Here is a 17978-nt window from a genome sequence, read left to right as displayed (position 1 = left end):
AGAGTGTGTTACAGAGACAGAGAGGTCCCACTAATAGCCCATCACTAACACCTTGTTTTGCACATTTAAGTGTGTGTCTCAGTTGATTCTGCTCATCATTACACATTTAGTGAAGATGAAGCAAGCGCCTTAGAATAAACCTTGGCACGTGCTTGTATTTGTGTGGACGAGCGCGCGGACACAGAGGAAGCACAGAGACGCAGAGACAGGACATTTCCTCCTGTAGGGGACGCTGTTGACCGGTGAATCATCCACACATCTGCTACAGCAACAAGCACACACACACACACATACACACACACTACTCTGCATTTCATTTCTCTCTGTGTGAAATAGACTGTGTGTTTAATCCTGGAAGATATTAAAGCACGAGTTTAATATGTTTTATTCATGCACCAGATCAACAAATGCCTGTTCTTTTTTATATGCATATTCTTCTATTATTTGCACAAATCCAAACAATTTCATTCTGTATAAAATACGTATTTATTTAGTGCAAAGACTGAGACGTGTATAATGAATGTATAATGAATGAAGCGCGAGCTCTGTGAGTTTTAGTGCTGCATCCTTGCAGCATCTCTGTCTCTGTTTCATCCTTCTGTCTGTAGTGACACGGATTCCAGCCAATCAGCAACTAACTTGGCTTCTGCGTGCATCCGCGCGCCAATGGAATGATCCGGGGCGTGGCTTGTGTGTTAAACCACGCCTTCGATAGAGCATAACTCTAAGTTTAGAGGCAGAAATGCCAGTCCTGTGCAGGAGAGAGGAGCTGTGTCTGTCTCCCTGCACTCACAGAAGCGCACAGCCGCACGCGCTGCCGCGGACGGCAATCCTGGATTAGCTTTATTTCTTTATTATTTTTTTCACGCTAAAAAAAAAATAATAATAAAGTCAATAAGAAACCTGGGAGCTAATGCATTTATGCATCGTTGAACTTGACTCTCTCGTGCTGGGATAAAATATGGGATGTGTCTGCGCGTCTGTGCAAAACAGGTGCTTCTGAATATGAACGTATCTCCTGCTTCAACCTTATGCATGGATTTTTTCCCTTAATTTTTTTTTTTTCCATTTTTAATTTTTTGTTTTTGGGCGAACAGTTTCCGGACCTGCTGTTCATAACTAGCACAGGAGGGCTTTAATGTCGGAGCTCATGCGTATCAAGAGGATTTTATCAGTCACTATGCACGACCTCAAGAGTCACTAACACACACACACACACGCACACGCGCGCGCACGCATATACAAGGGTAAGGCATGACTTTAATCTCCATGCTTACGTATTGCGTGTTTTGCAATGCATTGATGTTTTGTTTTGTTTTGTTTTAATAATGCATGACTGGTGACAGAAGTATTAGCCCTCGCATGTTTACAGACGTTTGCTGCAAATTCTGAGAAAGGTCCTTGAAAGACGAAGCCAGTGAAAGATGAATTGTCTTACTCAGTGTCATCGCCTGTAAACCAAATATAAGAGGATAATACAGCGGATTGCTTTCATGATAGAGATATTCATGCTGATTAGGAGTAATTAATTCCCAGAGAGAGTCGTTTCCCCTGCTTTTTTTTTTCTTAGAAAGTCTTCTTATCACTGAACTGTTAAAATTATTGAATCAGTACATACAGTGTACATAATACATATATGCACTACAAAATGAATACAGCAAATTAGTTGATGTAGCTTCCTATTATAGAGTTAATTTATCAAACCTGTATTGTAATGTTTATTTTTAGGATCATGCTCGACTGCTCCTTATCGAAAAAGACACGGTTTCCCTGAACGCATGGCTCTGACCACCTTGCAATGAGGATAACTGTTTGAAATAAAGCCGAGGAAAGACATTTGAAGTGCTGTCATGGATTTAAAGGATTTTTACCTATTGGCAACCTTTGTTGCTTGCCTGTGGCTGGATCCAGCCATCGCCCAAGAGCTAATTTACTCAATCCGCGAGGAGCTGCAAGAGAACGTACTTATTGGAAATATACCAAAGGATTTGAACATCTCCCATATGAACGCTGCCAGCAACAATCTGGTTTACCGTCTGGTCTCGAAAGCCGGGGACAACCCATTACTGAGAGTAATGAGCAACACAGGAGAGATTTTTACCACCTCGAACCGTATTGACCGTGAAAAACTCTGTCCTGGCCCGTCCTTCGAGGATACTGAGTGCTCATTTGAAATCGAAGTGGTTATCCTGCCAAACGACTACTTCAGATTAATCAAAATCAAGATCATTGTGAAGGACACCAATGACAACGCTCCGATGTTTCCTTCCCCTGTGATTAACATTTCCATTCCTGAAAACACTCTCATCAACAGCCGCTTTGCCATTCCCTCTGCTACTGATCCTGACATGGGAACCAACAGCGTCCACAAATATGAACTTGTGAACGGACAGAGCACTTTTGGCTTGGATATTGTCGAGACACAGGAAGGAGAAAAATGGCCACAGCTGATCGTCCAGCAGAATCTGGACCGGGAGCAAAAAGACACCTATGTGATGAAAATCAAAGTGGAGGATGGTGGGAATCCACAGAAGTCCAGCACTGCCATTCTTCAGGTGACGGTGACTGATGTCAATGACAATCGTCCAGTTTTCAAAGAAAGTCAGATAGAAGTTCACATTCCTGAAAGCTCTCCAGTCGGGACTTCTGTTGTACAGCTGCAGGCTACGGATGCAGACATTGGCTCCAATGCAGAAATCAAATACATGTTTGGTACCCAAGTATCTCCATCCACACGGAGACTCTTTGCACTAAATGCTACAACTGGACTAATAACAGTACAGAGGCCACTCGATAGGGAAGAGACTGCAATTCATAAGCTGTCAGTTTTAGCAAGTGATGGAAGCTCCAGTCCAGCAAGAGCAACCGTAACGATCAATGTGACTGATGTGAATGATAATGCTCCAAATATAGACCTGAGATACATTATCAGTCCTACTAATGGAACCGTAATGCTGTCTGAAAAAGACCCCATTAACACTAAAATAGCTCTTATCACCGTCTCTGATAAGGACACTGATGTCAATGGCAAGGTGATCTGTTTTATTGAAAAGGATGTGCCATTTCACCTCAAAGCAGTCTATGACAACCAGTACTTGTTGGAAACCTCAGCTCTGTTGGATTACGAGGGGACCAAGGAGTACATTTTCAAAATTGTGGCTTCTGACTCCGGAAAGCCTAGTTTGAACCAGACAGCATTGGTTAAAGTGAAGCTAGAGGATGAGAATGACAATCCACCCATTTTTAGCCAGCCTGTTATTGAACTGTCAGTCATGGAAAATAACCAGCGTGACCTTTTCCTCACAACTATTAGTGCTACAGATGAAGACAGTGGGAGGAATGCAGAAATTGTCTATCAGCTAGGACCCAATGCCTCTTTCTTCGATTTGGACCGCAAAACTGGGGTGCTGACGGCCTCAAGGGTGTTTGACAGAGAAGATCAAGATAGGTTTCTCTTCACCGTCACAGCAAGAGATAATGGTACCCGGGCGTTGCAGAGCCAGGCAGCTGTGATAGTTACCATTTTAGACGAAAATGACAACAGCCCCAAGTTCACACACAATCACTTTCAGTTTTTTGTGTCTGAGAACCTGCCTAAGTATAGTACTGTAGGAGTGATTACAGTCACAGATGCAGATGCAGGTGAAAACGCAGAGGTGTCTCTCTCCATACTCAATGATAACGAGAACTTTATCCTCGATCCCTTTTCCGGAGTTATAAAATCTAATGTTTCCTTCGACAGAGAGCAGCAGAGTTCTTATACTTTCGATGTAAGGGCTGTCGATGGTGGCCGTCCTCCATGCTCATCGGTTGCCAAAGTGACCATCAATGTCATTGATGTCAATGACAACCCACCCATTGTCATCTACCCTCCATCAAACACTTCCTTCAAGCTGGTACCACTTTCTGCCATTCCGGGCTCTGTAGTCGCTGAGGTTTTTGCTGTGGATGGAGATACAGGAATGAATGCTGAATTAAAATACACCATCATTAGTGGTAACGGCAGAGGACTTTTCAGGATAGATCCTGTTACAGGAAACATTACTTTAGAGGAGAAACCCACAGTTGCAGATATTGGCCTCCATCGTCTGGTGGTCAACATTAGCGACCTTGGCTATCCAAAGTCTCTGCACACACTAGTTCTTGTTTTCCTTTACATCAATGACACGGTAGGAAATTCATCTTTTATCTATGACCTCATCCGGCGCACAATGGAGACGCCTCTGGATAGGAATATCGGCGATAGTAGCGAAACATATCAGAACGTTGACAATCTTAAAACCATCATTGCCATTGTCACAGGTGCTATGGTGGTAATCGTGGTGATATTCATTACCGTTCTGGTCCGCTGCCGTCATGTTTCACAGTTTAAAGCAGCTCAGAGGAAGAAACAAGGTGCTGAGTGGATGTCACCCAACCAGGAGAACAAGCAGAACAAGAAGAAAAAGCGCAAGAAAAGGAAGTCACCCAAAAGCTCCCTGCTTAATTTCGTTAGCATTGAGGAGAACAAACCTGATGATCCAGCTCACGAACCCATCAATGGCACCATCAGCATCCCAGCTGAGCTCGAGGAGCCGGGGATTGGACGCTTTGACTGGAACACAACACCAACCACCACCTTCAAGCCCAATAGCCCTGATTTGGCCAGGCACTACAAGTCGGCCTCACCCCAGTCAGCTTTCCACGTCAAGGCCGACACTCCAGTTTCAGTGAAAAAGCATCACGTCGTTCAGGAGCTGCCCCTTGACAACACTTTCGTCGGGGGATGTGACACTCTTTCCAAGCGCTCGTCCACTAGCTCGGATCACTTCAGTGCCTCAGAGTGCAGCTCCCAAGGAGGCTTCAAGACAAAAGGAGGGACCTTACACAGCAGACAGGTAAAAGAACACTTTTACTGGTCTATAAGTAGTCCATATAGCCGCCCTGTTCAGTACTGAAGTGCCAGTCTGAGCCCAGTTGCTATAACTCACCTGATATGCATGCATCTTATACAAATAGGATTTAAAAAAAGCCAAAATTCTCACCAATAGGTGTACTCATCTACTTTGTACCAAAAGCAACATGTAAGCGATGTGTGTTTGATTAGATTCGGAAAGTGTTATTCTGCATTTTGTCAACGTTCCTCATGTGTTTGTGTTTTTTATTTGCTTTTTTTTATTTATACATGTCCAATTAAAGGCAACGATAATTCGTTAGTTGCTGAAGGAAACTTGGATATCTGTGTGGATGTTGACGTGGGAACATTACAGTGCTCTCCGGATTTGTAAAAGAAACATTTTTTTCTAGCCTGTCTACTCCGATGTCATTTTACCACCTAAAACATATGGTGACACAAAAAAACTCATAAAATTATCCAGTATTATTCAGTATTCAGTGTTGTACTGAGCAAAAGGATTTCTCCCCAAGAAGCATCAGAAGAATAACCTGTTGCAATAATGTTTTTCCTTTCAGTAGCTGTGTACCTTCACTTGCTTGAACCCTTTTTTATTTGTGACTACTAGAACTCCTACTTACTTACATTGCACACCACAAAGAAGCAAACTGTTGCACAGCCGTCACGGGAAAGCTTCATGAATATTCACATAAACTAACCTAAGCCATTAAGGTAGAACCGTATCCGCTGCAAAGTGGATTAGCTGTTAATAAGTCTCAAATAACATATCTAATCCCGTTTCTTTGAAGCCTCATTAGAATGAGATGCTTGTTATGTAGCACAAATAATCTCATATTATGGAAGGAGATTGACGGGAAGCTTGGGTGGAGGGGAGGAAAAGATGGAGGGATGAAGGGAAGGAAGGGAGGAGGGATTTTCTTACCTTTAGGTGGCACTGTTGCTTCATAAGACATGGATTGGCTTTGGGCCAGCTTGCAGTGTGTGTGTGTGTGTGTGTGTGTGTGTGTGTGTGTAATGTCAAAGGAGATGGAAGAGAGGAGCAGAGCCCCCCCACCTCCAATTCTCTCTTCTCTCTTCTCTCTCTCTCTCTTTATCTCTATCTCTCCAGGTCTCTTGGCCATGTGTGTGTGTGTGTGTGTGTGTGTGTGTGTGTTAGTGTATTCAACTCAGTATGCAGCTCATGGCTAATGAAGGTCTGAATGCATGGCAGATTGATAATGGCATTCGCAGATGTAAGTGATAAGGCTTGACTGCTCAAAAGCATGCACACACACACACACACACACACACACACAAAACAAATGATGCACACACTCCTGGCTCAGTGGATTGGGAATTGTCAGTAATTTCCTTAAGTGTGAAATATGCACAAAGAGATGCCGCTGTTATTTATTATTTAGTGCCTGAAAACCATATCATGTGTATCAATAGAAAAAATAGATAAAATCTTTTTTTTTTTTTTTTTTTTTTTTTTTACTGTACAATAAATACAAAAAAACTCCCAATATGAGTGTGTGTATGTAGATAGCGATATCTGTGTGTGTGTATGTACATGTGTGTGTGTCTGTGTGTGTATTTGACTCATGTGTGTAATCCATAGTTGTGCATTTTAGAGCCCTAGATAGCCAGCAGTGCGCTCCGAAGCTCCCGCTCCAGCAGAGCATACTCCCCAGAAGTAAGTTTTCTCCAGAGGCACACTGATTCACACTCTTTACCTGCTTTAGTTTAAGACACCTGAAAGAATGGGCTACTTGCGTATTTCTGTTTTGAAATAGCACGAACCTAGTGTTGCACTAATGTTAGCTTTGATGTTCTTTTCTATTAAAAGGTATTTTTTTTACCTTCATAGTTATTTATGTATGATGAAGCATACAGTCTGACGCCTTGCTCCAGTTTACTAAAAGGAGGTTTGCAAGGGTACTTACATATAGGATGAATGTTGTTGATGTTTATTTCCAGGAGCTCCTGTAATACCGGGTGTAAAAATAGCGCCATTGCCATTATAGTGAATGAGACGGAAGCAGAAGTGCCGTTTTGGTTATAATGCATAAGTGTTTGTGCAAGCAGCCCATTGGCGACAGAGCGCTTGATTTTGTTAATATAAAATCTGTTGTTCTGTTTAAAATTTAAATGAAAGCTTTAAATACTTACTATATGAGTCCATAGTATACCAGAAGTCTAGTGTATTTTGACTTTATTGTGTTTGAATCACTTATGGTCAACAACGAAGTTTAACGCCAACAGGCTAGTCAAATCTAGAATCTAGAATGCTAACATAGCTAGCTAGAAAAACAAGGTGACTAACAATTCATCATGAAGTAACACTAGACAACACACACTCAAGCTAACAGTAGTGACTCTTAGAACATTTAAAATAATGAAATAAAACTTCTCCACAGATGCTTAAGAAAACACATCAGCTTTTTATTGGATTTGATCTGCCTTGTTTTGGAACTGCTCATTTTACAGCACTGAGAAGGAGTGCTCCTCTTACTAGCAAGCTAGCAGCTAAGTGTAGCATGGGCAAACAACGTAAATTAGCATTCAAAATAAATAAGAGTCATTTTCATATTGGAATTATTTTATGTTATTCTTGTGATTTTGGGTCTAAAAATCTACACTGTATTAGTAATAAGTTGTTTCTTAGTTGGAGCGAGCAACATTTCCCCGAATTCTCGTGCTGTGCCTCCAAGTTAAGACTTTTTAGATTAGCTGCCCATAATGTAGACATTATCTAGGGAACACAAATGCTGTCCAAAAATGTCCCCGTCCCCCCCAGGCTCCGTCCTTGTAGTGAAATTCAGTGATGGTAGTGATAATATGTTTGACGTTTCTATGACAACTGGGTATCATTTAGGAAAGATGTTTACACCATGTCCATAGATATCATGGCTGTCACTGTTCAAATACTGTTCAGATTTCTAGAAGATTAAAATCCATGTTTAAATGTTTAAGTAGACACAAGATCTTTTAGCTCCTTGACGCAAGTCTACTGAAATGTGATTCTTAGGCTGTTTGGCTAAATGACCCTTATGTCGCTTGTTATAGGAAAACAGCTCTGAATGAATGCATGTCATTTACAGCACACTGATAATAGTTATCAGTTTTCAACAGGCACTCACTGGAGATGCTCTTTTTCTGTGCCTGACTCTCAAATCGTCTTATAATGCACTAGACAAGGTGTACGGAGCGATTATGTACTGTATGCAAGGTGTATTCCAAAGGTGCCAACATCTGTAAATAGTTTAGCTGTACCATTTATCATTTTTGACCCCTTGCTACGGTGATACAGGAGACACCTGAAAACTACGCTTTGTATTCACTTGACGCAAAAGCTATTTCACTGAAGGAGAAAGACATTGGCATGTGAAAGATGCCTGTTTACTTTTGGTAGTTGTTTCTTTCGCTTCATACTGACTATAAAGGTAAACTTTGACCTGTAGATTCATGCACCGTTGTCAAGTAAGCCAGAAGAACACAAGATGTCAGGACTTTTGTCTATGGTTGGTGAAAATGGATAAAGTGATCTTATACTTTCAAGTGGTTGCTTATAAATCCAAACAGTTCTGCAGATTTCAGTTAAATATCAGTTCAATCAATACATTTTTGCTAGTTAATATTTAGAAAACCTGAAAAAAAAGTAATAATGAGTCTACTCTAAGTAAATAATGAGACTTGTATGAAGATTTTCAGTGCGGTGGATGTTTTTGTATGGATCCGAAATTTTATTCTTCTTATACCACAGTAATTTTGCCAATGTGTGTATTAATTGTGTAATAATTGTATTAATTTATTAAACAATGACATGTTTTGCATTTTATCCATTTATTATTATGTTTAAATGCTGATGAAAGGCTTTGAAACAAGTTACGCTATAACAGCTATAAACTGCCATTCCCTCGCCAGCCTTTCTGTTTTCTGTTATAAGACAAAAAAATGGGTAAACCTCTCTGTCCTAGAGATGTTTCTATGTTGGAAAAACGTTAGGTTATGTATTTATGTCTGATACGAAGCACTGACAATGGAGACTAAATAAATATCTGCTCACAGAAAAACAGATCAACAATTACACACATTATCTTATATGATTTTCTGGAACGTTCCCCATTCAAGGCCGTGTGTAAGTTTATGCTATATATTTGATAGCATATTCGAACAAGCACATTAACATAAACCTGTGATTTATCTTGGCGCCAAAAATGTTGTCTGAGTTGCTGTTACAGAAAATTATTCAACACCTTCTGACCAATCAGAATGGAGAATTCAACAGTGTTGTGGTATGTCTGTGGCTATGTAGCATCACAGGCTCATTCATATTCAAATGTATTCAAACAAAATAATTAAAGGAGTTAAAAATTGGATAGCCTGAATGTTTGTGTGGTAAGTGTGATGTTCATTGCTCATTTCATGGCCTCAACACACACTACATGCCTTTGCGCGTGACACAGTTCTTGATGTAACACTATAACACACACACACACACACACACGGCTGTCAGAGCGGGAGATGAAGCTGCACTCAATGTGAATGACTCTGTTCACTCAGTTCAGCAGGTCAGAGCACACACTCGTCTCTCTCAATCCCTCTCTCTCTCCCTCTCACTCCTCATTTCCTGTCTCCAATGCTCACTCTATCACCCCATTCTCTTCTTCTACATCAGCCTATGCTCTCTCAGCCTCCCTTCATGTCTCTTTCTCTTTCTTCTTTGTCACATTTCTCTCTTCTCTGACGTATCATCTGTTTCTCTCCCCTTTTCCCCTCTACTTCCTCACTTCATCTTTCTTTCCCTTCCCTTGTTCTCTTCACTTTCTCCTTAATCTTCCACATTCTCTCTCTCTCTCTCTCTCTCTCTCTCTCATTCACATGCTCTTTTCGTTGTTTTTATCCTTCAGTCCCTTAATCTTTTCTTCTCCCTCTTTCTTTCTGTTCCCAGTTCTTTCTCCCCACCACTGTCCCTCTTCAAGCCCTCTTTTCCACCTCTTCTCTTTTAAATATATATTCCTCTGTCGGATCATATACCTCTTCTTCGTTTCTGTTTCACTCGTTTGCTCTTTTTTCCCAATTTCTCCTTTTCTCTTTTTCCCTTTCATTTCTTTTTTCTCCTCAAGTGTTCTCCACTGTTTCTCTCTTCCAGTATCTCTTTTCGCATCAGTATCTCTCTGTGTGTGTGTGTGTGTGTGTGAGTGTGTGTTTGTGTGTGTGCATATTTGTGTGTTATTCAGTGCAGCCTGAGGCTCATCACTACTTTGTCATATACTCCATACACACCAATTAACACTGCTGTAACTGAACACACACACATTTCAGCACTGCAGCGCTGCTGAACTCTCTCTGCTGCCCCAGTTTCAGTCCGGAACAACAACTTGGCCCCAAAGAATTATGATACATCATTTTGTGCCGGTTTCCCAGTGATAGCCTGATTTTTCTGACGTTTCACACTAAGACTTCACAGCAGTGAAATTCACCTACAAACACACACACACACACACACACACACACACACTCTCTTGTATGCTGTACATGTGTTGACAGAATGTGAGGACCTTTTGCATTTTCTGTCACTGACACACACACAAACACACACATCTGTATACTATACTTGTGAGGACTGAATAGGACAGAGACTTGTGAGGACCTTTTGCATTCACTCTTGTGTGCTGTAAATGTGGGGACCGAACATGACAGTGACTTGTGAGGACATTTTTCATTTTCTCTTTCTGACACACACCCACACCCCGCACACACACAAAGTAAAATGAAGTATCTAATATTTCATAAAACCTAATTAATAGAAAATTAAATAATTATAGTTTCCCATATATTTCAGAGGTTAAGTTCCAAAAACACTACCACTCTCCACTTCTTTATTGTCCACAGCTTCATTAGTCCTCATAGAGTCTTCAGTCCTGATAGGGTTTTTTTTTTTTAACCTACTAGCCAGTTAGTTACTAGCTAGTCTCCTCAATGTCTTCATTTCCCATGATGGTTTTAGTCCCCAAAACAACTTTAATGGACACAATAGTTTTGATCTTGAGTCCCCTCAATTTTCTGTCATTATTTTCCAAAAAATGTTTAGTGCTTGCCTCTACAGTGCCTATGATGTGTCAGCCCACAATATACCACTCATTGTCTTTAGTCTCAACAATCTTTAGTTCCCACAACATCTGTCTTTAGTCAGAAATATCATCGTTATTTTATGTCTTTGGTTCTCATGTCTTTATCATATATTTAGCCCTAAAAATATGATTACTGGCTACAGTGTCCTCCTATTTTCCTCCTGGACATTGCTAATACTACTGCTCACAAAATCAACAAGGAACAAATAGGCTGACTATAAACACAGAATTGATGTCATTTGTGGATTGAATAAATGCTCACTGATTGTGTCACCAGATCTTCAGAACTAACGATGTAAGAAAGCACGTAATGGGGAACATCTACATCTGATTACATAATAGTTTTGCTCTTTAACTTGCGTCCAAGGGTGATTGACACATATCACATGCCACAGTATGTTACAATGCAGCGTTATGTTCCTAATAAGCCAACAGGTCGAGCTCTCCTCAGAACCCACACACATACGCATGGCAATTTTTAATGTATGCCCAGAACGGCGACACATTAAGTAGGCACTCAGGAAGTGTATGAAACATTTAGGTTATTGATTAAACTGAACACGCGTAGAGCCGTGGGCTCCTCAACAGACTCGATTAATAAACCGAAGACAGGAAATTGAATTTGGAAGCGACTCCTCATCGCTGACTGCAAACAGACATTACGCACTCGCTTATAAAGCCGCTCCGAGGGCTTAGGTTTCATTACAGAGAGGTTATTTTTACAACGCTCTTCAAGACTGCTGTGTCTTTTTTTTTTCTTCTTCATCTTCACTCTGAGAGTGTAAGTGTTCGCTTTAGAGCGTGATTTATCACCTCAGGCTTTTCATTTCATGAGTGCCTTTCACCTCAGGACTTACTGTACTTACAACACTCTTCCCTATCACACTGTAAAGGGCTAATCAGATCTGCAGTTAGAAAGTGCTGAACTGGAGAAAGCTCTTAGTGCCCTTTATGCGTTTAGGCCGACCATATCGTGATCTCATTACGTAGATGTGAAGAGTGTGAGGAGAATCATCGACACTGCATGCTTTTACTGAGCAGATTATTGTGCATTGTTATTCTTGTAGTATTTGGTACTTAAGAGTGAGTCCTATGGTTTCAGTCTGTCTTTAGATTTTATAACCAGTTAACTGGAACCTTTGTTACAGTTGTCACAGAGGAAAACAGAAAATTACTCAGGACCCTATGTAAATTTAATCCTGTCAGGATAGAGCTATTATTGAACTAAATATGGTATGATTACACATTTTGGTTTAAAACATTTTAGTTGTTCACTGAAATATATATTCTTATTAGTGTCCCCCCATGTGTCCCATGCACACTATAAAGAGCTGGAGTTAGAGGCAGGACTAAGGTGCATATACTAAGCATTCGGCTTATTAAACACTTAATCTTAAAAATCATAATATCTGAAGTTTGTGTCATTATGCATGCAGAGTTAATGAAACAAATCCATAGTCAGAAATGAGGAAAGCAGGCAAAGGTCAAAATCAGGTGACTCAATACTTAAAACAGGAAACTAGGGACACACTTGGAAACAAGACAATAAACCACTCTATCAACTAATAAAACAAATTTATTTTGTTCTTAGATACCAAATGAGCCATTCATATCTTAATGCTAAACTCAGTAATTTGTTGAATATCTCCATTTATGTCCATCTCTCATGTAGCTTCAGCATTACCATAGAAACAAGAATTAAGATTTGTATCAATTAGACATAACAAGTAGTTAATATTAGTTCAGCATGTTAGTTTGTGTTAACATTAATTGATGTTTTAATCAACAAAACATACTGCAGACGTCTTTACTGAACAGAAGCAAGCGTGCAAAGGTAAATAAATGTTTAAGGTTAGAGCTGAAATTTCACTGAACATGGACAAAATGGTTTCTTTTTTGACTGAAAATTTTGCCTGTGGAAAAAAAAAAAGATTAAATAGGCCTACAATGAAATGTCGCATTAGCACTTTACAACTCATTTTATTGGTACAGAACATTAGAATGTGATTAAAAACATTGCTTGTGTCTTTTCCTCTTCTGCAGTTTATGCCAATTTTAGCAAAAGTTGTTAAGTCTTGTCTATATATACATGCTTGGGCCCATTATCACCATTTTTGCATAGCTGTTCTAACGAAAACCGTAGCAGGAAATAATTAATATTTAAGCAGTACCTATTAATGTCTAAAATGTAGGACGTGTCATTCTTTAATAAATAATTATGTTAATCCTTAGCACATTGCTGTGGTATAAGAGGAATAGAACACTAAAGTCAACATCAGGGTGATCTGTACTGTAGCTATAACTCTGCTTCATCACACCAACTCGTTGTTGGTTATTTCCTTTAACAGCAGACCCTGAGTTGGTGGTGAAGCTTTAGGTCTTAAATGGTCAAGTCTTTTATTTTTTGCCATCTAGTAAAAATGAAATCAAGGAAAGAAAGAACAGATGCCGAGCACCTGTGTTGATGGCATTAGGGCGACTTTACGGTCTAATCTGACATCAGTGATAATTTTGTGCTGGAAGTCCATTTATGGGCATTTCTGCTGGAATGGTGCTCATGATATTTGGCAGATGATAAATAAATGAAGAACTGACTGTTGTACAGAACAGTGAGAATTTTGGCTGCACTTGTATTACTCAATGGCAATATGAAATCAAAAGAACGTTTTAACTTAATAATGAATGTTTTAACAAAATGCTCTTCATTAAATGACTGATAACTATTTTTGGTCTACGTTTGGTCAAAGGCGGATATTAGTGTTAGGTATCTATTCTGTCTACTCTAATGAGGTCATTGACATAGTGCATATTATTCTCCAGTGTAGAGAATAGGAAGCAGGGTGGCATTTGGACCACAGCATAGAAAACAGGCACTGGTAATACTCATGCAAATGTTCTTACACACACACTTTCATTTTCTTCTTGTTTAATAAATGATTGTTCATGTTCATTAGCAAAACTGAGCCAAGCTCATAAAGCTGCATGTTGGAAAAAATATTTTTAGTATTGTTTTATAATGAGCCTGCTCTCCCAGACAAAGGAAACAGAAAGAAAACGAGTTGTAAGTCACATGACTTTGTGTGTTCAGCTCATTGAAACGCCTTATGTAAAGTGGAAAACAAAACTGCACCATATGTGCAGCAGATAAAGGCTACTGTCAGGGGCAATGAGGAAACAGCACCATGGGAATTCAACAGCTATGAGTTGCCTGTGTGTGTGTGTGTGTGTGTGTGTGTGTGTGTGTGTGCTTAGACGGATCAAATTTTCTCCAAATATAGTGATATATAGTGAAAAAAACACTAGACAGTGAGAAAACTGGAGTCTGTAAAAATAACCTCTCTGAAATGAAACCTAAACCCTTGAAGCGGCCTTATAAACGAGTGTGTAATTTCTGTTTGCACTCAGCAATGAGCATCACTTCCAAATTCAATTTGTTCCCTTTGGTTCATTACTCGAGTGTATTGAGGAAGCTGCTGCTGACACAATTTTATGCATTTATTTGTAAAAGTAGTCTCTTTTTCAAGAAAAAAACAATACAAGCATTATATCTATGTAGTAAAAGTTCACTAGTAGTCAAAAGTTTTTGAACACTCTATATTTAAGAATTTATGATCTCAATAAAATACGCTAAAATTTGAAAATGTAACCAAGGTATAGATAGAAGTAATTCCAGAAATGTTTATTATTAACTGTTTACTGAACTGAGAAATTTTATTGGACCAATCTATTAGATATAATCAAATCAGAAAAGGCCAAAATCATTATTACACTTAATAGGCACTTCAAGCACACCACATTTATACATATAGATATATTTGTTTTACATTTAATACTAGCGCTGTCTAAGAGTCTTTTATCTATAGGCTTAGTGGCTTTACCCTTCAACTGTGGCTGCCTTTAATAAAGCCCGTATTAGGATCTTCGAGCGTGCAGTTAATAAGTCCCACAAAGAACTTATCGCTTGTAGCTTTCTCTATTTAATTGCAGTTCTGCATTCCGTGGAAAATAGATTAAATTGTAATAAAACATAAGAAACTTGACTAGGAGTGTATATATCCAAACAAATAGATTCTGTTCTTAGATACTAAATGAGTTGTTATTTTCATGCTAAACTTTTTGCTGAAGTTTTTTTTTCTCCATTGATGGTAGCTGCGGTGTTACTACAGCAACAGGAAGTGAGATTTTTGTCAGCATGTAACATGTAGCTAGCACTTAGTTAACGTTCACATAAAGCAAGGAAATAAATGGTCAAACAAATGGTCACCAAATTACCATATGGCATTTTTAGGGTTCGACTTAAATAGAAATCAGCTGAAAACTTTACCTAACTTTACTTGATAGGCCTACAACAAAATGTCACATTGACACTTTGCAACAAATTTTAATGGTACTGAAAATTAGAAACACTGTTTCCTTTACTCTTCTGCATTGTCAGCAGCAGATCAATAGTGAAAATGTCGTCCATGTAGAAATATTTTACGGTTTCTATGGGAAACATTCCCAAGTAATTTGTACTGTTCATGCAAAAGGGTACTAAGTTTAATACACCACTTATACATGACATGCTGCCCGATATACAGAATATAGCAACCAATGAGAAGCAAAAATTCCTGCTAGCATGCTAGTTGGAACTTCAAAATTTACAGTGCTAAAGTATAATTAGTGCAAAGTATAACTAAAAACAAAAAAGTCATGGAATTCATTGCCTTGGATGACAGTCTTTGTTGTTGTGGACACTGGATTTTGTATGCTAATGGAACATGTTGGTCCTTAGTACACACTGACTAGTACATGCTATTTTTAAGATATCTGTACAATAAATGTACAACGTGGTTCGAGCTCAAATGCGTGGTTCAAGCTCAAAAAAAAAATAAATAAATAAATAAATAAATAATCCCAGTTCTTAGTTTCGGTTTTCTGCCCAATGTGTCCAGAATTTTGGTTTCTGTTTCATCCAGCAATTTTCTTTTTAGTGCCTCACTAGTTAAAGTATATGGATATTGTATTACAGTATAATCTGACTCCATATAAACCCTCAGCATTACAGTAATACATAGTGTGCGTGTGTGTGTGCGTGTGTGTGACTTCATTTCCCTCATAAATGTTCTAACCTGATAAAAAACCTTTTTGCTAATCCCCTCAGGTTTATAGTGCATTTACTTTTTTTTATACATATAATGATTTTTTGCTAAAATCTGACTAAGTGGTTACGTTTCATGTAGCTTTAGGGATATTTTATTACATTATCACAGGAGAGGATGTAACAATTCACTGCAATGCAATAACACACTCACTGTGTTTGCATGAGAGAACATTTCCCTTTTCCTTTTCGCTATTTCATAGATAGAAGTTTTGGAAGAAATAATAGAACATAAACATGGTTTTATGCTTCTTAGTGATTAAAATTAGTTTTATCTTTAGGGAGATTTCATTACAGTATCATTGGTGGCGGTGTAAAACCTCACAAGTACAGTAGTGTGTGTGTGCAACTGAGTGTGATCATTTCCCATTTGATTTTCCGCTCTAATGAATTTGCCAGCTTAATGCATGCAGTGATGCTGTGTGTGTGTGTGTGTGTGTGTGTTTGATGCGGTGTAAGTGTACACTCTTGCCTTAGGGAGTCGTTCTTTTCTTTCCAGGTTCATTTGGCACATTAATAAGAGATTAGTACGGACAGACTGTGCGGGATCACGGCCCCAGGTTTGAGCAGATTAATGGGGTGTGACATTATTGCACCTGAGGGGAAGAGTGTATTACTGGGCATGTGAGAGAGAGAGAGAGAGAGAGAGAGAGAGAGTCACAGAGAGGGAGAGATATCAAGAGAGAGATAGATAGAGGGAAGCTGGTGTCAGAGATGCAGGATCGCTTTATCATTTCATCTAACATCCTGTCTATCCATTTTTTTTAGGAGAAAGAAGTATGAAGTACACACTGGGGAAACTGGGCATGTATGGATAATGCATTAGATTTAAACTCACATTGTATTGTCATGGATATAGGAGTAGGTTGCCTAGGTAGGCAGCATTTTGGGGCAGCATTTTCTATGACAGCAGCTCTCGTATTCGTCCAGCGGAAAGGTTTATATTAATGTGCTTGTTCTTATACGTTGTCACTTCTTATAGTAACCACTAATTCACAAGAGCTTGTAATGGTGGACACTAAATGTAAACAGACTAAAAATGTGTGGAAATGGTGATATGGTAAAGTTTTCTGTAAGAAGATGTTTATTTAGCATTTACGGAAAGAGTCTCCAGTGTCAGTGTTTTGCCGCAGGCAGAGGTAAAGCTATAACTTCAAGTTTTCCAACATGGGGAAGTCTTTAGGACAGAGGAGCTTACACTTTACAGTTTCTCTGTCATGAAAAGCTATATTTTTATCCTATTATGAAAAAAGGAAGAGAGGCTGGTGAGGGACGACAGTTTACAACTGCTGTAATTGATAACGGGAAGTAGGTTGTTTTAACAACATTAAAAGTAGCTTTACAAGGTTAAATCTATGCCATTCTTAATCAATAAAAATGTCAGCGTTGGCAAGTTACTGTAGTATAAGAGGAATAAAACATTTCAGGGAGTGCTGTTGTTACAAATAATTAACTTTGGGTTAGCAACAGCAACTTCGATTCACACACAATCGCATCGTTGATAATTCTCCTATAATAGCATGCCCTGTCATGTTTTATTCCCTTACATATCTGAAGGTGGCATCTCATTCATCAATTCCTGTTTTGTTAAAATTCCCATAAGAATAAACTATCATGAACTGGGCAGTCATAACAATATTAATTTTTAATATCAGCAAATCAATGGGTTAACTCGAAATTGGTTGTTGGTCAATACATGAAAGCTTGAACAATCCATGTTGTTTTACTGGGAGTCTCTGATGGCTTGTCAAGTACTCATTATAATATGAGGCCACGCCCAGACAGTTCTCAGTTTGGTTTATTCAGTGAGCTAAGCTAGTGTTTAAAC

At 39.1% G+C, this 17978-nt stretch overlaps 1 protein-coding gene across 1 annotated transcript in view; it reads left to right on the top strand.

The window, feature by feature from the left end:
• The first annotated feature begins 764 nt into the window (after window positions 1–764).
• LOC113538330 (protocadherin-9) overlaps window positions 765–17978 on the top strand; it is a 200713-nt gene continuing 183499 nt past the window's right edge. Inside the window, exons 1-2 of the mRNA XM_026933302.3 lie at window positions 765–1247; window positions 1729–4877. Of these exons, the coding sequence (XP_026789103.1) occupies window positions 1851–4877 (3027 nt within the window). The 5' untranslated portion in view covers window positions 765–1247; window positions 1729–1850. The remainder of the gene's footprint in view (window positions 1248–1728; window positions 4878–17978) is intronic.

Source organism: Pangasianodon hypophthalmus, chromosome 2 (assembly GCF_027358585.1).
Source record: "Pangasianodon hypophthalmus isolate fPanHyp1 chromosome 2, fPanHyp1.pri, whole genome shotgun sequence".
Classification (NCBI taxonomy): domain Eukaryota; kingdom Metazoa; phylum Chordata; class Actinopteri; order Siluriformes; family Pangasiidae; genus Pangasianodon; species Pangasianodon hypophthalmus.
This window is presented reverse-complemented; position numbering and strand designations above follow the sequence as displayed.